We start from the raw sequence: 23,353 nt of genomic DNA on the forward strand, positions 1-23,353 counted from the left end.
ATAGAGCATAGTAGTAAGTTTGTCAAGTGTTCATGCCAAGAACTAAGCAATAAAAAACTAAATAAATAAAGCACTGTTCTAATAGTGCGTTATTTACAACTCGTTGAAAATGGCCCTCAAAATTAAATATTTGGGTAAATCATAAGAACGCAAATATTTCTTTAAAAAAAAAAAAAAAACAGCATTTAATTAAAACTACTTAGCTAATAATAGCCTCTTGCGAAAAAAGCCCAATTATTTCTAGACACCCCTTATTTAAATAATTTCGCAACACGTTCGCGGTGATGCATAGCCGTCAATTGCCTCTCATCAAGGAAGTATCGGCTGTGCCCCCAGCCCAAAAGTATTTCCAGTATTTCAAATATCAGAGATAAAGGAGTGAGAATGCTATCTAGGTTTCGATAGTATACGAACTCTTAAAACTCCTTACACTGCATTTGTTCGTAGTCAAGTGGATTACTGTACTCAAATATGGTCTCCGTATTATAAAGTACACACCGTAGAATTAAGAATAGTCCAGAAGGAGCGTAGAATCATATTTAAATACATCGAACTGTGTCCAATAATTCTCCCACTAGCCCTGCTTTCGCCGCTCGCATTCGTGAGGTCGCAGCGTAATGTTGCTTGATGGGGAAAAAAAAATCACAACACTATTGTAAGGTTAAAAAAAAGCAATTTGTTAATTTCTCTAAAATTTTATTGTGCACGCGGAAATATTCATTGACACAACAGAGTAGACAAGTAAAAGGGTCATTTAATAGGAGTAATTGAATTAATGAACTTTAAACTTAAAATATAAAACAAATTTTATTTTTTATAAAACGGAAATTTTTATTATTCATAAAATGGATATTTTTATTTTTCATAAAACGGATATTTTTATATTATGTTAAATAATATTTGATGTTTTGAAGATAATGTCGGTCAGATGTGCACCACAGAGTTGTTTAATCCGAGATCCAATTTTCATTAATTCTCTCATTAAATGAGCAAAGTAGGTTAAAAAAAAATTATTACTCTGGTAACAGTAACGAAATTTCCATTTTGTTTCTTCGACAATCTGACAGATGGAAAAATAATTTAATTTTTAAGTAATGCATTTGTTATATACACATTCATTTGCTAATTACACATGAAATGTGATTGCATCCTGTTTCTTTAAGATCCTAGCAGTATTTCTACACTTTAAAAGGACACAACACGGCATAGTTGAATTCAAATTAGGAGTTGCGTACTGAGCGACGTCTACAAAGAAACTAATGGGTCAAAACGTAAACCTACTCATTTATGAGTAGTTAAGTCGCCTTCTGTTTGATGTGCGTATGCGGTTACTGGACTATTCTTAATTATATGGTACACATTAAACTACAGAGAAAATTTCTAAGACACATTAACTACAAGCTCAATATCCCAATAGATATGATTAACTATAAAGTATTACAAGCAGAACTAAAACTGCCTCCATTGTATGACAAAAGAGAAATGTTTAGTTTAATGTTACTATAAAATACTCAACTCTCTATTTGATTGCCCAGAAATTGTGCAATTAATAAGGTTTCCTGTACCACAAAGACGCACAAGGCAACACATTTTATTTCTGGAAGAAAACTGCCGAACCAACTCCAATAGCAATAACCTAATTAGTAGGTTGGCAATTATTGCTAATAAATTTGGGAATATTGATGATATCCAGGCTATACTGACAGAATGCATTAAGTAAACAGTCTTTATATTTTTTTTAAATATAAACCTTTATTAGCATAACAATATATTCAGTAAAAAAATGGAACACTTAAGGTTGAACTTACCAAAAAAAAGTCTGGCTCTTGTGCTTGGCAAGTTTACAAAATAACATAAAAAAGAAACAGAAAATGCAAAACAAAATAATAAAATAGATAAAAAATAAACAATTTAGGTGCAAGATGTTGATATCAAATTTAATGCTATGCCTAAAATAAAGATAACTCTTTCAAAGCTTAAAAAAAATGTGGGAGAAATAATGCGTTTTAAGAATAAAAAAGCTTGAAATGCGATTATCTATGAACTTATTTAGTATTAATTCAGTAAAGCCTCGATATGTAAAATACATAATTTACATAAGATGTATGTAAATTATGTATTGTATAAGTAGGTATATAAGCATATTATATTATATATGTGTCTTTGAATGTTATAAATTTTTTTTTTTTTTTAAAAAGTGTTATTTTTTTTCGATTTTTAATAGTCTATTTATTTGTTATGCATTTTTGTTTCTATTTGATATTATTTTGCACACTTGCCAAATACAAGAGCCTGCCTTTTTTTGACAAGTTCAACCTGAAGTGTTCTATTTTTTATTTCTTTATGAATACATAATAATAATTCTCGTGATAAATAAAGGTTTACTAATAAAAATATATATAAAACATCGAGTGGAACATATGAGAAAAAAGTGTCAACGAAGTGTTAAGATAGTTTGTATTTAATGCATTGAACAAGTATTTATACTACTCGTATTTTAAAACACGCGTAATATTTATTATTTTTTTACAGTAACTATACAGTTTTTCTTTAACTTCTTTTCATTATTCATACGTAAAAAAGTGATTCAGTTCCATATGTTCACATAATGTAAATTTTATTGAAAATGTTAAATTCCTGTATTATTTCTAAGTCATTTAAAAGCAAACTACTATGATGTGGTTTGATTGGGATGATGATTAATTTAATTATTTACACATCTCTCTTGCTGACACCATTTGAATTTTCTTTCAAAAATGGACACTAATTTGCTTTTTCATTTTCTAGGAGTGTGATGGCATTATCTCCACCTGCTGCAAGCTCTTCAGGTAGTGAGTCCTCATCTACAGATTCGGATTCCGATTCCTCTAGTGATGACTCCAAACCGACTACAGGTATACAGCCTATATAGATATAGACATACTGTCACATGTTTCATTTTACGTAGGTTTTTTATGTTTAAGTTTAAATTGAATGATAGCAAATATAAAATAAAAAATTAAAGTACTTTTAAGGGGTCTACAAATAAAAATTATTTATCGATCTTTTTTGTTCCATGAAACCGTCTAACTTTTATTACGATTTCATGAAGCAGAATGAGCGTTTTTTAAATATTTTTTCATTTATTCTGAAAGTTACAATTCAAATGATGATTATCTCGTTTCAGTGGCGGTTCCGCCAGAGGAGCCTCCGCAGGTGGTGGAAGGCCCCGGGGAGGCGGCGTGCGCTCGCCCCTCGTGGTCCCTGTCCAACTTCGCCCCTCAGCCGCCCCAGCAACCCGCCGCAGCCGAGAGCGACTCCTGCTACGACTCCACTAAAGAGGTGGAGAGTGTTCTGGCGGCCGCTAAGAGAAAAAGCTCCGCTCTCCAGATGCTGTCCGGACTTTCCGAGTCCGACAGCGACGAGGAGCCGCGGCCGAAGGGCGCGCGCTCCGGGTCCGCGCGCCGCGGTCGGCCGCCGCGGACGCCGGCGCGCCCGCCGCCGCCCTCGTCCCCGAGCGACGACGACAGCCCCCCGCCGCGGCCCGAGCAGCGCAAGCAGCGCGGCCGCCCGCGCAAGCCCAAGGCGCGCCCGAGCCCCGACGAGGACGCCGTGAAGAAGCGGCGCGGCCGGCCGCCCAAGCCCAAGCAGCAGCCCGCCCCGCCGCGCGCCTCGTCCCCCTCCTCCAGCGACGACGAGTCGCCCCCGCCCGCCGCGGCCCCGCGCTACTGGAAGACGTCCGACAGCGGCGCCGAGGAGTTCGACAAGAAGAACAACGCGCTGCGCAAGCTGTTCTGCACCACGGGCGGCGCCAAGGGCGGTGGAAAGGGCGGCGGCAAGGGCGGCAAGGGGAAGGGGCAGGTGGTCGTCATCGAGGCGCACTCGCTGGAGCACGAGAAGGAGGACGACAGTCTGCAGAGGCGGCTGAAGGAGGAGGAGGCGTACCGGCGCGTCCGGGAAGAAGAACATCAGCGGAAGGTCAAGGAGGAGGAGGCTGGTCGGAAGAAGCAGGAGGAGGAGGCGGCGCTGCAGAGGAGGGCGAAGGAGGAAGCCAACCAGCGGCGGATGAAGGAAGAGGAAGCGCTCCAGAGAAGACTGAAGGACGAAGAGACGAGAAGGAAACTGAAAGAGGAGGAGGCGTTGCAGAGAAAACTGAAGGAAGAGGAGCGCCGGAAGGAGGAGGAGGCCACGCAGAGGAGGCTCAAGGAGGAGGAGGCGGCCCAGAGGAGGGAGGAGGCCCAGCAGAGGAGGGCGCGGGAGGCGGAGCTGGCGCAGCGCCGCGTCAAGGAGGAGGAGCTGTCGCAGCGGCGCTTCAAGGAGGAGGACTCTATGCAGCGGCGGGTCAAGGAGGAGGCCGCCAGGCCGCGGGAGGAGGACGCGCTGCAGCGCCGGCTGCGCGAGGATGGTGCGCGGCCGCGCGAGGCGGGCGCGGCGCGCGAGGGCGCGCTGCCCGTGCGCGTGGAGCTGGCGCGCCTGAGCGCCGCGTGCACGGCCCGCCTGCGCCGCGCCCGCCGCCCGCCGCCCCTCCCCCCGGCCCCGCCGGATAAGAAACCCAAACTGAGCGTCAGACAGGTAATTACCATTATTTTTTATTGAAACAATTTTTTTTCTTTAAAATCCCAACACATTTATAAATCTAGAAAACGCTTTCTAATTAATATAATTTCAGAACCCCGAGACTACACCGACCAACCATGAGCGAGCGGACAGTGAGTCCTCGCGGCCTGGTGGGCAACCCCTAATGTACTACTCCTACCTGGAAAGAGGACACCAGGATCGTTCTTCTGACGAAGAGAGGTGTGTATATTGATTACAAATACTGAATATCCCTAACTGCACGTGTTGAGTAAAAGTGCTCCCTCCACATACCCAAACACCATTTTTGTTTCCTTCGTAAACCCCAATTTTAACATAATTAAACTCTACGGCTTTCATTGCCCCTTTTACTGTGTGTTTGGCAGTTTGTATGCTAGGCTTATGTTAGATATCGTCATTCTTCCTTATGCAAGTAGATACAAATATACAATACAATAGCTGCACAAAATGAAGGTTTGTCAGTCAGAAGTTTTGTAACGAATTTGGCCAAAGAACTCTAAACTATATTATTCTGAAAATTTTCAGTTAAATACCCCAAAATGCATCTCAAAAGAAACAATTGACCTTTCACTTAAGAAAAAAAATATCTGAATGGCTGATATGTAATAGTGCCTTATATTGATACTTATTTCTCGTTTAAATTTACTGGTTCAATTTTTATATTTACTTTCATATTATTATCAAACAATTTCTTATAACTTCATAAATATGTATGCATATGTTTACATTGTTTTCTAAATTTATATAACTCCTGTTCACAACATTCTCTGTAAAGAAAAAAAAAACCTGCTGACAAGCCGGTTTTGCGAGTTCTTTTCTTTATTAATACTGTGTCTGTTCAAATAAATAAATAAAAATAATAAAAATATCATTTTGGCGCCTGTAATAGTCAAGACACTCGCTACATGCTCAGAAGGTTCTGGGTTCGATTCCCGGTGTGTTCACAACAACTTAACGAGATTTTTCTCAAGCCGTGCTGTAATTCACCTCTCTGACTCTTCTGGCCTGTTGTGGTGCTAAATGGTAAGAAAACTTTGTTTACATATTCATTTGTAAAAATGTGTTTCCACTGTGGTATTATAAATTTAAAATCATTATTTAATTTTTTTATTATATTAAAAAAGACAAATCATATTTAGCCAGAATTCAATAGTTTTATACCAGTTAGTTGATTTAACAATAACTTGAGAAAATCCATCATTTGAACATACTCAACATTCATATTGTAAAAATCTTTAATCGGGATCATTGTAATTACTTTGAATGATGACTTTAACTCCACCGACTCCCGCATTTCTTACTAGACGGTATTTTGACTGTAATTTGTGTGTGCAGCCGGGACCACAAGTACTACCTGCTGGAGGCCAAGCGCCTCCGCTCGGCCGCAGAGCACGAGAATGACCTGCTGGGCCGCGTCATGCTGTACCAGGAGAGCGTGCTGTGCTTCGTGCTCACGGGCCGCGTGCTCGAGCTCGAGCTCGACACCAAGAAGGCCTTCACCATGTACCGCGAGACCATGGAGTACATCAAGTCCATCCACAGCATGCCCTACCGCCACCGCGCCTCGCCGCAGTCCACGCTCAGCAAGCTGGATATCCTCAGGTAACCTAATCCATAACAGTGATGATACATGCGCCAATACATTTCGGGTGACTCGGCGACCTAACCTAACTATTGAGATAAAGGACCTCTACTTCTAACTCATTTAAAAGACTGTGCTAAAAAATCCCTCTAGAGATGGTGCTGTATTGTCGAGTTACATTTAGCAAAATATGAGATATTTTAAAATACAGGTATTTAAAAACAAAAATTTGACACATGTTTGTACTCTTTAATAGCCTGTTTTCTATATTTTTTAAATATAATTAGATAATTGAAGTTGATGTTTCATTTCCCATTGTCAGTTTTTAGATTAACAATGCTTACGGCGATAAAATCAAACATAATTCGAATTCTCTGAAAATCACTTTGACTTTTTGTATTTTACTTACCTCCACTCAAATAATACCTACTGTATACTATTTCTGCCTAAAACTGTTCAAAACATTTAATTGTGTGCCTATCTACTTTTATGTATTATGTAATTCGAAGCATAAAATTTAAAAAAAAAAAACTTATTAGCTCACCCGAAAGCAAGTGAGGGTTATCATTAAAGCCCTTACAAGCCACTGCAGATTAAATAAACACCTTGCTAAAATGAACCTGTCTGAAACTTCTAGATGTAGGTTCTGCAGTGCGGATGCTGAAATAACGTGATGTTTAGTGCTCAATGGTCACAAAAAAATCAGCATCTTCGGGGGACCATTTGTTAAACCCGAGGATGTGAGAGCACTCGCCCCCTACCTAATAGCCGGCTACTTTAAGGACTTGGGTTTGGTGAGGGAGACTTAGCAATATGAGAACATTTGCCCTTCACTAAACAGCCGGGCTCTTCAAAGACCTAGAGGCTTGGAGGGCGAGAACTAACTTACGGGAACCCATCACAATACACCTACCTTAAAAAAAGCTGTTTTTATATCTTTTTTCAATTATTGACAATTTCTCTTTTAAAACTCTATATTAAGATGTCACGTGGAACGAATGTATGATGATGGTAAAACATATTTTATGTGGTGAGAATGAATGATGTCAGCCTTGTGGTGTAATGGTCAGCGCGTTTGCTGACCATGCAAGAGGTCTCGGGTTCGATCCCTGCCATGGTTGATATGAAATATTTTACAAAAGGGTGTTTTCACACTAGAATATTTCATAGTCCCTGGACTGGTACCTGAAGCGTAAGACTGATCATCTTACCTTCATGTAACAAAAATGATTAAGGTACGCAGCAATTGGTGTTTCTAAACGTTTGTCAACTGTGTATCATGATTTGTGCAGGTCGACATTGACATGACGTTTTTGTTCAAATGAAAACTAAGACTAACCCTAAAGGAAGACACTTAAACAAAAAGGTCAATTACACTGCACCTGTTTTGAATTTAGGTTAAGACAATAATTTATCCTTTATTAGTTGTTTACCTGTTTTTATTCTCCATTCGCCGCGGCATTATTATTACAATATAATTTTGGCTTTTTTGACACATCAAATGAATTTCGAAAATTTTAAAGCGTAAACCGGGGTGATGAAAAATGTAAAAAATGTTGATTGGGGGAAAGAGTTTGGTGAAAATATTTCGTGCCAGCTATGGATAAAAGTGAAAAAATCATAAACAAAATGGTGCTATATAAATTATCCAACTATATAACTATAACTCTTGTCTTGCGCATGGCGCTCTTTGGGTTAAAACTCTTAACAATATCATTAAGGCATTACTAATGTTAAAGATACCCGAATTTTGCTAACAATTTGTTGGTTTTTTATTTTCAGTATGAGATGCCAAGCTCTGCTGTACCTCCGGATGTTCAAAATGTACAAAGGGGAAGTAAAGGAGTACTACAAAGTATTTCAGGACTATATACAAAAGGTAATTATACAAAATCACTATTTTATGTAAGCAGATAGTCTCATTTAAGTGTCTTTTGTAAAATTTTGTTTGTATGTATTTGCCAAGAATTTATAGTTTGGTTTCAACTCAATACATATCTGAAGAATTGTTAAAATGTATAAAGTTTACTGTAGTACATCATCATACCATGGTCCATAGGGCACTGCATTGTTACATCAAATTTTGTGCATCTCGATCATCCGTTACATGAAGGTGAGGTGGTAGTTCTGTGTTTCGGGTGCCCGCTCGGGGACAGAGAAATATTGCAGCAACCGAACTTAGCATGGCAGGCGAACGCGCTAACAGAGCGGACCGATCTCCACTTGTTTAGTGTCACTACACTGCAACTTAATGAATATAGCAAGGACGAATCCTCAATATAAGCCATTATGTGCAGCTTACCATTGTATTTGACTACCGATAATAATGTTTTATAGTAACTACATTTATAGAAAAAACAAGTAAAGTAACTGTTATTTATTATGAATCTACACCACAAACAAAAACAAATTTACATATCGATAAAATGCAACAGCTCATTTTCAATGAACTAAGGAACTAGCCGTTTACTTTTAAATTTTATTTTATTTTTTATTTTTTACATATTTATTACAGCAATTTACAATAAATTATTTATACAGCAAATTAATTAAGTAGTAAAAGTAAACATATATATTTTTAATTTTTGCTGGTGGTTCATCTAAACTGCCTAACTTGGGATAGCTTCCCGTTCTAAGGCAGTAAATTATGTATTTTATAATATTAAAAAGTAATTACAGTTTTATTATTATGTGTGCTTTTTCAGTCTTAAAAGTAAATAATAAATATACAATAATACCAAAATCTCTATATCCTAAGTCATTACTAGTAAAACAAGAAATCAGTCCTTCTTAATCGGATAACAATTTCTCTGACTCCCTCCGACCAATAAAGATTAAAAATGCAGTCAACATCTCCCTCAGCAATCCTCTGGCAATCCCACCACATTTTCATGAAATTGGGATAAGGTTATATATCCTCGGGCTTATGTAATATTGCTGCCTTTGGGCCAAAAAAGTATTAATTCCTCTATGTAGAATCGGATCTTTATTGGAGTGTCTAGTATTATGAACATGACAAACCGTTGCGTATTTTTCCCTGTCGAGATGCGTGACCCAGCGTGTACTCCAGCTTATTTCTCCATACAAAAATGTACGCTATATTTAGATTTTAAACCCATTGCGATTATTTTCTCCTAATATAAACTTGCTCATTACAGATATTATTATACGATTGAATAATAGAAAATAGTTTTTTTGATTATTATTTCTTAAGGATTATTTTCCTTTGATAGAATATGGTTGACCACCAGTTCAATCGCCCTCCTGTCGAATGAAGAACACAGTATTTTTATTTATATTGGTCAAATAATTAACTGGCATTAAAAGATGTACAATATTATCTAAGATAAATTGCTATTTTATCCATGATAATTAAGCAACAAGGGAATGAAAAATATCTTTGAAATTTTACTCACTAAAATATGATTTTGTAAACATTTCTCATTTTTGGAAGCCACATACCACGTTCTTGAGCATAGGCGTGCTGTCATCTTACATTGCGCTTGACACCATTATGTGTCGATTTTTGGCATTATTCATTTCTAGAAGGACGGTGGCATTGCTCAGTGATAACGTTTTTCTTGCAATCTTAATGGGAATAATATCTGTTTAATATCTTTGTGGCGGATATGTAGTGGAAGAGCGATTTAATGAATAGATATTTGAATATAGTTTATCTGTCACTCTCGCAGACGCCCCCACGAATACTGCACATCAAATAGAGGAAAACGTTTTTATGAAGAAAAATCAGATCGTGTATTCTCTCAAATAGTGGAAAAGTTTGAGTTTGCCACAGTGTATTGATACGTTTTGTTTATTTCCCAGCCGGCATGCTCGGAGGCCGTGGGCACCGTGTCGCCGCTGTCGCCTACGCCCAGCCCGGCAGGCTCGGTGGGCTCAGTGGGCTCAGCTGGCTCGGCGGGCTCGGCGGGCTCGGCGGGCTCGGCAGGCTCTGCGGGATCGAGCGGCTACGGCTCGGCGGCGCCGGCGCTGACGCCGCAGCACGCGGGCACGGCGCCGGGCGCGGGCGCGGCGCCGCACGTGGCGGTGCCCGCGCATGCGCATCAGGCCATGCTGTGCCTGACCAAGTACTACGGCTTCCTGCACATCTCGCACGACCTGTGGGAGCAGGCCGACGCCCTCATCAGAGGACACAACTATACAGGTACAAAACATTATATCTTTTTCAGGCCCCTTGTGTCGCATATAATACTGGCTTTTTTGTGCACAAATGCTGGGATTAACATTATCCACAAAATCAAGAAAGGAGTTCTGCTTCGGTTTAGACATGTAGAGCGAATGGACAGCGAAAGAACAAATAATAAGATAATACATGCAGAAAACGAGGAAGACCGAGAAATACATGGCATGACCAAGTCCAACAGATACTTGAAGATGGACATGTTAAATGTCAGAATAATTGGCACGCATGCATGAGAAGTTGTATGAATGTAGAGGAAGCGAGATCTGTAACCTAAGACATAGTGATATGGCGTTTTATCCTCCCTACCTACCCTTACAGAGAAACAGCATAATGGTTTGTTTGTTTGGTTTTATTTGTAAAAACCATACCATTTTGATGATGTCACGAGCGGGTTAAAGTGTCATTTGTATTTTTTTAATCATAAATTATAATGCGGTTATTATTTTCAGACTTGTTCATCAGTGTGGATCGAGCGTGCGGCCCTCTGACGCTGCACTCCTCCTTCCGCCACCTCGTGAAGTACGTACGCTACGCCATCTCCCTCCTCAAGGCCCAGAGCCGGCGGGGCTCGTGAGGACGGCTGCTCCCCCTCACGCAGTGAGCGGGCCCCCGAGCTGTACGGCGGGTACACTACTCGGTGCTTGTGACCACTACCTGGTATTCCAACCTCGCCCCGGCCAAAGTCTTCCAGGAACCGGCCTACTAAGAGTACTTTCACATCCGAAGCTAAATCCTTCCTTCCGAGTCTAGGAGGCCTTCAGAGTACCCGACTAGTAAAGAAGCGGGTGCTTTTGCATCTAAAGCTAGGCCTTGCCCTTTGAGAAGTAGACTATCGAGTGAGAACCGAGTACTTAAGCTAGATCTCGCCCTCCGAGTCTATTCCTTCAATGAACTGGGCTGCTAAAGAAACTAGAGCCTTCTTGAAAGTTAGAATAATGAGTGAGAAGGGAGTACTTTCACATGTGTAGCTAGATTTCACCGATCAAGTTAAGATCGGCAAGTGCTCTCACTTCTCACGTCCAATTGATAATCTGAGAAAAGTTCACTCCTAAATTTAACCAGAATACAGTGACTCTGAGATTAATTCACCTTCGCTTGAAGATATACATTAAACCAGTCATGAAAATCCATTCTCAATTTGGACTGGAACTGCTTGTTCATAAAGTCAACTACTTACAAAAATTTCAAAGTTAAAACTACTGTTGATCAAAATAGCTAATGAGTACGTAGTTTGTGAAATCTCTACCTGTTCAGCACAATGACGTCACTAAAGGTTTATGTTTCCTGCAGCAGCTGTAAAAGTTAATAATCGCCATCAGATAAGCGCAAGCTTCTCACTTGTCTCGGGCCATGTGACACGCAGCTCACAGCGGAGGGTGAATGGCGTGGAATCCTACAAGATCATCAATCGGTGTCCCCGGCCCCATCAGTATCGAGCTAATCTACGTTCCTACAGAGTTATATGTGGCTTCGGTCGGACCAAATTTACTTTCTAAGTGATTATTGCATTGCATTCTATCGAGTGAATTTACCCATGTCATTTGTGTCTGTTGTAATCTCGCGGCATAAAACGTGTTAGTGCGTTGTACGTATATATCTCACGCTGAATTACTCGGCTACGAAGATGTCAATTTCCACGTTCGGATTCAAATGATCCATAAGCTTTGAATCTAAACTATGTTTTATTGCAAGGTTGGGTTAGTGCATTTTGTTCTGGTGGCAATATAAAAAAAAAACATTAATCGAGATCAATATGGAGATACAGCGACGCTTCTCAGATAACGCCAAACTTAGCGTAATCTCGAGTCGGTCCTATGTAAGTCTATTTTTGTATATCTTACTTTATACTTTATTCGCAAATTTAAATCTAAAAGTGTCTTTTATGTCAATTTGGATTTGGACTCGCTAAGCTATGAGGCTTCAATTATGTTATTATTGAATATATTTACAATTTACTCACTCGCAGACGGGCTTAGGCAATTCACAAAAGAAATCATTTATATATTATAAGCAAATTATTGAAAACTTTCACACACCGAATATTCATTCTATTGTTAAATTTGCAGCTTCAACGAATAAATGTAGATAATTCACGAATTGAAATAATCTTTGGCACTTTGCAGTAATTTTATTGAATTACGAAGCCCGTCTCTTCCATTTATATTGCAATTTAATAATTTTTATGACTTTAAATCGGCTTCCCATAGTTGCCAAATTAAATCACTAATATGTACAATAAGTCAGATTCCATTTTTAATCAATTTTGAATGTGAGATGAATTTATTTTGTTGATTTATTAATTTATTACATATAAGAATTAGCCTGTACCTACATAATTCATTTTAAAAATATATTTTTATAATGCGCGAAGATTTTAATCAGCGTAAATAATATGATTATTGTATATTAGTTATTTATTCCTCTTTGAAAATCACCTCGCTTCGTAATGTATTTTATTTACAATCGGTAACAGTAATACTATCATCACATTCTAACAAAATATATTCTAAACATTGCGAATCAAATGATTTCTACCTAGATTCTAAATAATACGAGCAAAAAAATACTATTTCATAATTATGTACTTACTGAATTTGCCAATACTTGAATAGTCAGAATAGTTTCCAAAAATTTCCTTTGCTAACATTAAATTTAGTAGAGAAGTACAAAATAGTATTACGTAATTGTTGGAGCCTTATTTTGGAAGTAAAAATACATTTTTGTACATTTTTATAGAGGTGCATATAGACCACGTATGTAGACATTCACCGCCAATACTATTTCACTTTTACTCTTTAGGACATGTGATGTATATATGTGATGTATACACGCAATGCAATGTGTCTCGCAATAAGTAATCGTGTAATTGCAAAGTATTGGCAAAAATCACATTTTATATAAAATGTGAAACTCTGCATGAAAAAGCAATAGCTAAGTGATATTATTGACAAACGACAAATGACAAATGTCTATTTATACATCACATATCCTCATATCAAGATTTTATCAGTTTTAAAAAGATTTTTTATTCTGCAGAATTGCAAATTACTCGCCCCATTTTAATATCTGTCAATTTCCAAGATCCGTTTAGATCGTACACCTTTCTACGATCGTCTCGGGACATTTTGCTGCCTAAACATTCAATTAATAAATTGTCAATAGAAATTATTCTCGATTACTTACTCTAGTAGTATAACTATTGTTTGAACAATATCTCCGAAAACGAAGATTGCCTTAAGTAACCTTTTATATGTGCAATAATAGTGGATAATCACACATAGCACTCGCCCAATATTGACAAGTATATTATTACGCTATCCGTTAGCTACATATGTCCGCACACGTGTGTATAGGAGTCTGTTTCCCGAGCTCTCGCGTAAGTAGCTTCTGCTAGGTGACAGCAAATAAAACAGTTAGTGCCTTTATATAAATCGTACATTTCGGTCTCTCCTCGGACAAAGGCGAATTGAAGTGCGACACCAAATATTGAATGTCGAGTGTTTCCAAGTCTCGACAACGGAAAGCGGAGTGAATTTTACATTTTTATACACAGCCTTAGAATATAGATGAAATGTACGTTTGTAACCCTTCAGTATCGTTAGATTTGTACAGTCGGCTCCGTTATCTCCTATTTTGAACAAACGCAGGACGAGAAGTACGTAACTTCCCCAGAACGAGAATTATTGTATGCTCATGAGAAGTAGCTAATTTTTGGCATAGGTAAATTATTGACGGTGATTTAAGCGTTCGGATCATTTGTGTAAATGGAAATAATATAATATAGTTAGATTTATTTTTGTAAATAACGATAGTGATGGATAACTTAAGATATTTTTAATTATTGGGGACGGTTTTAGGCAACTTTACATTAGGAAATAAACTTAATAATTATACAAGCTGTCTCATCACGAGTGGGCACTAGATTCAAGTTACATATATAAAACACAAAGCGTAATGTATCATAATGGTAATATATAAATATGTATAATATTTACATAGAGACAACCTAGCCATAATGATATTATACAAATACACAATTAGCGCGTGTATTTCTAAGTTAGAGTGCTTGTAAGACACATAATGAGAAGATTATAATATTACATATATATGTAAAGGTAAGTTATCGATACGCAACCAATAATGAGTGTTGTGCAGATCTTGAGAGTTTATCTCTATTCCTTAGTATCTCTGTTCTCGTTCCTTATTATCATTTCTCTCATTATTCCCATCCTGTATATTTTAATACTACGAATTATGCTATTTTTTACCACAAATATATTTATTGAATTTGGGCAGATTGTAATTTTATATGGAATATTGTTAGACATGTTTGTAGCGATACATTACAATGTCACTCTTTATATAAGATGTGTATTTGTTGATTATGTAATATGAATTTTTTTCGCTTGATTTTTGGACATGACAAGTGTCGGATGACTTGAGTCTATTTTTGCATAAAGTTACTTTATTTGTAAGTTTGTTAAAGCTTTAAACTTTTGACATTGCGATTGTTCCGACACAGAATGGACCCACGGAACAAACATAGGTAACTCGCCCCCGACATGGGACTGACAATCAGTACAGAGGATTTATTGTCGGAACGAGTAATACTTGAGAAGGTTGCCGACTTACCAGGCGTTAGTTAATATAGTAGATAATATTTATTTACCTGTTCCATAGACGATCACTTTGATTTCACTCCGAGTAGTTGTAATATTCTTGCCACGCGGGTGTTCTATATCGCAAAACCATTAATTTATGTCTTATTTATTTTCTGAAGATTTTAAATCTCTGTATTATTTTGTATAAATGAATAATAGTTTAATTATTTAAAGTAATATTTCAATGTTAAATTATTTTTGAACAAATTTTTGATAAAAAATGAACTGTTGATCTTTGAATAATACGTCAAATTAACGAGCAATAATAAATGTGTATAAAGAATAATGTGTAATGGCAAAAGTTCGACTATTAGTAATAATCAATGTTTTGTATTATTAAATATTGTAACTAAATTTTGTTGGATAATTGTTTAACAATCGGTTTGTGCCCAATTCCTCGTTTCGATTATTCACGGGACACAATGTTTCCCCGTGACTTTATTTATTTGGAGCAACGAAAATGGCATAATCTTATTTTGTGTTTTCTGTTCTTGTTACAACGACTAGTTTCCTTATTGAACCGTGTCGCTCTTATTCCTCGCTACGCCAAGTCCGATGGTCATTCCTTTCAATAGAACAATATCCTTATGTTTCGGAGAATGTTACTTAAATATCTTATATGTATACGACGAATGGAATTACGTGACTCGGATCAAATATGTGTTTCTGATATATTTTTAGAAAAATACGCAATATGTATGTATTTAGTAATTTTGCAAAGTGAGGACATTGAACCAAGCTTGTTGTTAATTGTTACGGACATTTAAGGCTATTTGTATCAGCAATATCTATAAAATTGTTTGGACATATCAGTTTTTGTGTATTTGTTTTAAATATTCTATTCTACCTTCAGATAAACGATCCGACGTAATTGAAAATCCTTTGCAAATTTACCAAGTATGGCACTGTGATGTTATAATGAATTATAAAGATAGTCGGTACCGTACGGAGGAGGATGGATTGGTATTATGATACTTAACATGTAAGGGAATGGAGCACTGTCGCTATTTAGTACTATCTATAACCCTCGTTCATTCTGATATCATTTTTACCAAGAAACCGCCAATTCAAAGTTGCTTGTTTTGTGTTGAAGAAGGAGATGAGAAACAAATAAATTATTGACACAGTGTCTTATATAAAATGTGAGTTAAAACAATCTCATTCTAAATACATGTTTGTTAATAATGCCAGGTCGCAACACCAACACGTACCGAGTGAAAAGTACCACTAAATAATAAATAAAATAAATTATTTTCACATATTTTTTTATGAGACTTAGTAAGTGCTTCTTATCAGAAATATAAAGAAATGTATCTTCCGTTATATTCCCATAGTTCACCTCCATCGTGCGCAGTTGTGTCCCCGAGCGATGGTTTCCTCGGTCGCGGAAAGTGGCAAATCTCCCAGACGAACATAACTCGCTATGCCAAACTGTACAGTACTAGAGTAAAGCCAACGTTCCCGCATGTAAATATGTCCGTTTGGATTCACCTGTGTAGAATAATGGAGCTGCTTGATTTATTTGCTAGTGTAATTATATTTATTTCTGATCGGTTGTTAATTCAACCAAATTGTGTTTTTACTCTGATTTCGTGTATAAGTTTGCATTATGTTCCCGTGTCATCCCCGTCATCTTTATGTTTGTACCGTTAGAGTAATTTTATTTTGGATTTGTTGAATCGACAGGCGACGGGTGGGAGCGTAGTAAGGAGAGATATTTTTATAGTCGGGAGAGCCGGACACACCGCGAAGGAGGCACAATAATGTTACTCTGTTGTTACTCTGTACCCCCGATGAATATATTTTTACATGCCATGTGCGAAATATTAAAATCACAAATACTATTGATAATCCTTTATTTTTAAGAGAAATATCCGCTCTGTGGGTAGGATAATTACCAAACTTTTTTGTATATTATATAATAATTATAGAATTTATTATTGAAAAGAAGAATGTTTTCATTGCTCCAATTTTTCCCTCTCCTTGAAATCACTATTAAATCCAAATAATAGACAAAAAAACAAATAATTGAGACTCTAGAGTCTAGACCTAGACCCTGGAAGATTTGTTTTTGGTAAAAATACATTAGTTGAAACAATTTTACAAACCTCACTTGTCCACCTAACCATGTTTTGAGATAATTAATAAAAACAGTTTTTCTTTGTTTATAATAATGAATGAAAACACGTAATGATGCAGAACGGTGAAGAAAATTTTTACCAATTTTATACGACCAGTATTTTTTTTGCAAGTTTTTCCACAAATTTGCAATATTGATAAAAAGTTGATGGACAATTGTTGTTTTTTAAATAAAATTGAACAAGTGTCATTTTTTTTAAATTTGTGTAAAAAGCTTTTTGGTAAAATTATTGCTTATTTAATTTTAAGAGGTTTAATATTAGAATTTATTATATAAATAAAAGACGAGTGATACTTTAATCCACAAATTTGGAATATCCAGTGACCGGTTTCATCGCTTTCGCGACATCTTCGAGACTGGTATCTTTATTAAGGAGTTCAATGTATTTTATACAAAACAGAAGTAAGGATGATAATTCAAAGTTATATGAAAGTAAATTAAATAAAGTTATTTTTGTCGTAAGGATCATTATCAAAAAAAAATCTTCGGGTTAACTAATGCGTTTATATAATGTTATTTTAATGAGTTTAAGTATTTTGTATTATCATATTTAAAATAAAAAAAACATAAAAAGTCTTCAATTGAATTTTCAACCAACGAATTTACGTAGTATTGGGGACAAGTGGTGTTAGTGACCTGAAAATAGAAAAAGATGGCATTCATAACCCAAAACACTCAAAATGTGGACAAGTGAGGTTCATCAAATAAGTGAATCAATTACAACAAACCCAATATATTTATTAACTGATGGAAACCTAGGAAAGAAAAAAAGAATTTTTAAAAATAACCACACATAAAACTGTTGAAATTACATATCTATTCATCGTAAAGACCTTCTTTTATGTATTAAGATTAGTGTTATCTGGTAATATATACAGCTCAGTTCGTGATATGTGCCGACTTCTTGCAAACAAAAAATGTTTTATGTTCTTCAGACATTACTTGCGTCAATTGTTTTATCTCAGACGTCAACACTAACTAACACTAGGGACAAGTGGATTAAGGAAGTATAATACTACACGTGATGCTACAGGGACTTTGCAATATTATATTCAATAAATTAATAATCATGTGCGCAATAAATATTATTTGATTTAATAAGTTCTATTAAACCTCATAGTATATGAAGGGTCTCAATAAAAAATATTTTCATATTTATTAATAAAAATTGTAAAGTTCTCCTGTGTGGATTTACTGATAGGTGATATTCATGTAATTTACATGAAATCAAGAATCAAATGCTGTTATTAACTAGTTCAGTGCTCGATGAAACCATTATAATGGAAAAACAGAATCTTATTCAGAAAGGAATAACCCGCCAAGCCTCTATTTAGAGGCTCGTCAGCACCCAGACCAATTGAGTAAACGTCTTTCATGAAGTTTTTTCTTGCGACTGGCGGGAATCGAACTCGCGATGCCAGGTTTGTAGTTGCCGTCTAACCAACTGCGCCATGGCGCCCGTCACCTTTTTGATAGAGGCAAAAAAAATAGGGATACCTCAGTTTGAAGATGTTTTTTTTATAAGATGCCTCGTAATTAATTTAAAAAAATGAAAGTCATCATTAGTACAAAAATGGGATTTATTACATTTTTAAGCTAATTCAATATGCTCAAAAAATTATTTCCGTAACAGTCCCAATAAATCTGGAAATATCCACTTTTCCTATTTACATTTATGAAATAAAGAAGACATTTCTTATCTAATGGAAAGATAAACAGTTTTGTCATTGGAGTCAGTGGAGCACTTTATATACACTCCATCTATGAGCGTGCTTCACTTCACTTAATGTTTGTGTCTCACTATCAGTACATCACACAGAAGAATAACAAAATAAGAAATTATGGATTCTTCAAAAGCAATCGATTCTACAATCAACATGAATTTTCTTGTAAGTATTTTACGCCCTATTTTCCTAAAATTATAGTCTAATAGTGCGAGTTACTTCTTTATGGAAAAAGTCAATTCATTCAGGATGAGTGATTTTATGTGTTTAAAAGTTTAAATCAAATACAGTTTTGCCTAGATATTGAAACTATATGGACGTTGTGTTGGAATATTGATAAACATTTCTAGTTTGTTGGAAGTTCATTATTATTTATTTATGGAATAAATCTTTACATCTGTACAAGGCAGAATCAAAGACTCGCTTCCTAGCAAAAAAATACAAATAGTCTATCTGCAGTACATTGATTGCGCCCTAAAAATTTGGAAGCTGTGTCCTTATACTCGTTAATAAATATAAAGCATCCTACAATGGTGGCTCAATAATAATGAGCAAGAGTGATGGAACAAGACACCGGATTGTTATAACAATTGTATTTTATTCCAGGCTGATGAAAATGTCAGTACTCAAAGGATTATTAAGAAGGTTTTGAGGAGAAATTCTATGCAAGTTGAGGAACCGCAGTTTCCATTGGACATTGATGGAAAGATGACAGAAGACCACAGATTTCTGACTCCCCCTATAGAACTACTGCTAAAAGAATTTTCCGAGAAAAGACCCAACAAAGAGAAACATGGCATTTAAAATCATTTTGGAAATTAAAACTGAAATAATCTGAATTATTGATTTACGAATCGGTTACAGTTTTAACAAAATATGTCTAGAGATACCAAATTTCTTTGTTAGATCACCTCGGTGACCTTAATAAATAATATTTTGTAGAAAGTGCTGAACAAAATGTTACTATAAAAATAAACTGACTGAATATTTTAAGTTGTACATGATATTTTTCTTGGTTCTATGTTCTAGTCAAGTGCGATAAACCTTAGATGTTAGTTTTTTTTTTAAATATTATTATTTTTCAATGCAATAAATAATTTGACTACAGTAGAACTCTGTTAATCCGAACTCCAGTCATCCGGATTGCCAAATATTTGGGTCGTTATGAGGAAATAAAAAATAAAGATGTTATAACAAATAAAAAAGGTGCAATTAACTTTTCTGGACATGTTTGAGTAAGTTTCTAATGTAATACCAATTTGCTGTATTATTTCAAAAGCAATAAAAAAGTGATAGAGTAAATTTTGGATTTTCTTTCAAACATTGCCTTACTTTTTAATGGTTAATCCAATTATCCCAATTTATACATATCCAGATGTCTGCCACTTATTAACCTGGAAGATTGGAGTTTTACTGTACATACAATTTGTGGCAACAAAAAATATGGAATGACTTTTCCTTAGTCTTTAGTTACTACTTATACATAGTTATTTATTGTAGACACAAAAAAACATGTTATATTACTTGTCAAAGGTATCAAACATTGACCTATTAAAAAACATGAGCACATATTTAGTAATTTTTTAACCACTAAGTGTAAAATTCGAAGATAAGTCTTCTTAAATTTACAAGACGCGGCACAAGAGTGAAGCTAATCTTACTAAAAATACTTATACCGCACTGGTATAAGTATTTTTATTGGCACAATGACCAAAATAGAAAAGTTGTGTAATGAAGAATGTTAATTTATAAATATACACAAAAAAAAAAATACTTCCAACACCCGACAATGTGTCAAATTCTGATTAGAACTTCACATTAGTATGAAATATTATTTTTGCTCAAAAAAAGAACCTGCATTATTGTTAGTGATAATATTGAATCAAGAAAATAGTATCTAATATAATAACATTATCTCTAAAAAGATAAACTAATCGTAAATACGTTGGTAAGCCATTATAATATCTTTTTTATTTTAAGAAGTATACAGCGTTGCCAACCTTCATTAAGCGAAAATTGGTAGATTCTGAAAAATAAATCCAGCATTGCCAACCTCTAGATTCATTAATCCCCCAGAGGTCTTGCGGGCGAGTGAGCGAGGGGTAGCTGCTAATTGTGCCAAAAAAAAATAATTGTTCAAAATTTCATAGATAAAACCATTTCCATATTGTAATTTTATTATTTAAAAAAAATGTTTAAAAATTAGTAGAATTTCAGTAGAATTCGGTAGATCAGTGCGCTCATCAGATCAGACGCCGAAAGTATATTTCAACAAAAAAAAAATTATCTCTATGTTTACATAAAAGATAGCCGTTGAACAAACATGTGTCTGTGAAATATGCAGGTAAAAAAAATAAAGTATCCATAGATGTACACAATACAGCAATTTTTTGCCTTATAGTATCTACCAGTGACTACGATTACCTACGTATAGTATCTACCAGTGACGTTCTGTCTATAGAAGCAATGTAGGCATTGCTTGCCTACAAACATTCGTCAAAAATCAAAATCGATCTCATCAAACTATTTTGAATATCACGCTATTTGTTCTTCAACGCGAGTTAGTTTCACATTCGTATTTTGGTCAGCCAATCAGCAAACGCTGCAAGCAAACCTCGCATTGCGCAAGAAGTGCGCACACACAGACAGCGAAGGATTCCCTTCATAGGTCATTTTTGTTCCTTTAGAAGCAATTTTTGAGACACCTAACCGGTATGAGTAAACAAAACAAATATTCCTTGCTCTTTTGCTATTAATAGATGGTTAGATTATTTTTTTACGTACCTAGGCTAACGTCTTACGCAATAAATCGCAATGCGTGCAGCCTAATTTTTTACTAATGTTGTCTTTGCGAAAATAACCTGTTCTATAATTATGATAATTCTGTGATGATTATTTTGTAAAATCTTTTTTTTAAAATGTGTATTTCAAATAAGCGCTTGATTATTAATTTACTATCTAATTAATTATTTCAAATACCTATTTGATTTAATTTTGATAATTAATAATAATTAGATTAAGGTTAGTAACTTTATGTGTCCGGGCGAATTAAGAATACAGTTGTCAGTAAAATGTAGCCAGAATTTTGGACCAGTGTTTTTGACTCGATGGCTGCTCTCAGATAAAAAATACTGAATAAGGGAGTAGAGATTAGTCCACCTGGTAGTGTAGTGGTTGGAGTACTCGCCTACCATGTTTGAGGTCCCGGGTTCGATTTCTGGGAAGGCTTTGTGAAATATCAACTAAAAAGGTGAGTCTATACTGGAATATTTCATGTTTCTGGACTGGCACCTGAAAAGTGAGGCTGATCACCTTGCCTTCATGTAACATATGATTGATTTACATTGGTCGAAGTTTACTAATACAGTCCCTATGCACATCAGGTGCGGACGGAATGATGAACGTTAATAATGTGTTATTTGAGATTTAAGTAACGACAAGTCATCCACAATAGAAGTGGTTAAAAAATGCTTCCTTATGGACTGATGTCACCACACGTCACTGGTATCTAAATACATTAACCTCCTTGCGAAAATGTAAGTTTGACTAAATAAACATATCTTATCAAGAAAATATGAGTATTTTAATACTTGAGCAAACTCTCCCCAATGAGAATGTTGACTCGAGATATTTCCATTTCTATTTGTACCATATTTTAAAGGCATATTCATTTTACAAATTCTGATGAAATATTTTTTTCAGATGCGAATGAATTAGTCCTATTCGTGCGATTTACAGAATAGACATTAAAAGTTTGATAATCTTCAGAAGAAAGCGGGTCCCTGAAATTTGTAAGAAATCTGTTGTATTAGTAGTACCTTAATATCTCAATAGTCAATAATTTATCGGCTGGTATTTTCAATTTGACCATGTTGAAAATGGAGAAATTTTGAACTAACTTATACCAACTGACCACCGTTGTTGATCGCAGATTTGATTATATCATAATGGCTTATTTCCTCTGTGCTTTTGTATGATACATCAACACAAGTCTCCTTAACTTCTAAGGTGTGTAGTTTTAATAAAAAATTCACATTGGTGAAAGTTATCAGTATTTATTTTATGCAAGCAATTTATTGCAAATGAAAACATTTCTTGTTTTGTTAATAATAATTTAGTATTTATCACAATATAAGTATGGGATAGGTAAATATAATTATTACCTGGCCGTAATTTCAAGTTCATGTCACAACACATTGAACTGGAAGAACCAAAATTAAATAACAAAATGGCGTGCACTTCTCAGTCCATGGTAAAAATATTAATTTATCCGAGATATATCATTTTACGTTCATTGTCACACTGATAAAAATAAATGTGTGAGATAATATTATAATATATAATAATCTACAAAATAAAATAAATCTATCATACATCTTTATTAACATTTTACATCAAATATTTTGAATCAACAATTCATCAGGTTTTGTCGAATGATATTACCAAATGTGATGACGTAAAACGAAA

At 35.7% G+C, this 23,353-nt stretch overlaps 1 protein-coding gene and 1 long non-coding RNA gene across 5 annotated transcripts in view; both read left to right on the forward strand.

The window, feature by feature from the left end:
• Nucleotides 1-12,992, forward strand: part of LOC148280764 (uncharacterized) — a 291,962-nt gene extending 278,970 nt beyond the window's left edge. For all 4 annotated transcript variants that reach the window (XM_088227848.1, XM_088227846.1, XM_088227849.1 and 1 more), the window contains 7 exons: nt 2,788-2,894; nt 3,167-4,551; nt 4,649-4,776; nt 5,911-6,177; nt 7,940-8,036; nt 9,983-10,322; nt 10,811-12,992. In XM_088227848.1, the coding sequence (XP_088083974.1) occupies nt 2,788-2,894; nt 3,167-4,551; nt 4,649-4,776; nt 5,911-6,177; nt 7,940-8,036; nt 9,983-10,322; nt 10,811-10,935 (2,449 nt within the window). In that variant the 3' untranslated portion in view covers nt 10,936-12,992. The remainder of the gene's footprint in view (nt 1-2,787; nt 2,895-3,166; nt 4,552-4,648; nt 4,777-5,910; nt 6,178-7,939; nt 8,037-9,982; nt 10,323-10,810) is intronic.
• Nucleotides 12,993-18,938: 5,946 nt separating this feature from the next.
• LOC148280765 (uncharacterized) lies at nt 18,939-20,188 on the forward strand. The gene is made up of 2 exons (XR_015822518.1): nt 18,939-19,051; nt 19,493-20,188. It is a non-coding gene; the product is annotated as an uncharacterized LOC148280765 (long non-coding RNA).
• Nucleotides 20,189-23,353: the final 3,165 nt, after the last annotated feature.

The sequence above is a fragment of the Micrasema longulum genome, unplaced genomic scaffold, assembly GCF_059751315.1.
Source record: "Micrasema longulum isolate JH-2025_06_02 unplaced genomic scaffold, ASM5975131v1 h1tg000545l, whole genome shotgun sequence".
Taxonomy (NCBI): Eukaryota; Metazoa; Arthropoda; class Insecta; order Trichoptera; family Brachycentridae; genus Micrasema; species Micrasema longulum.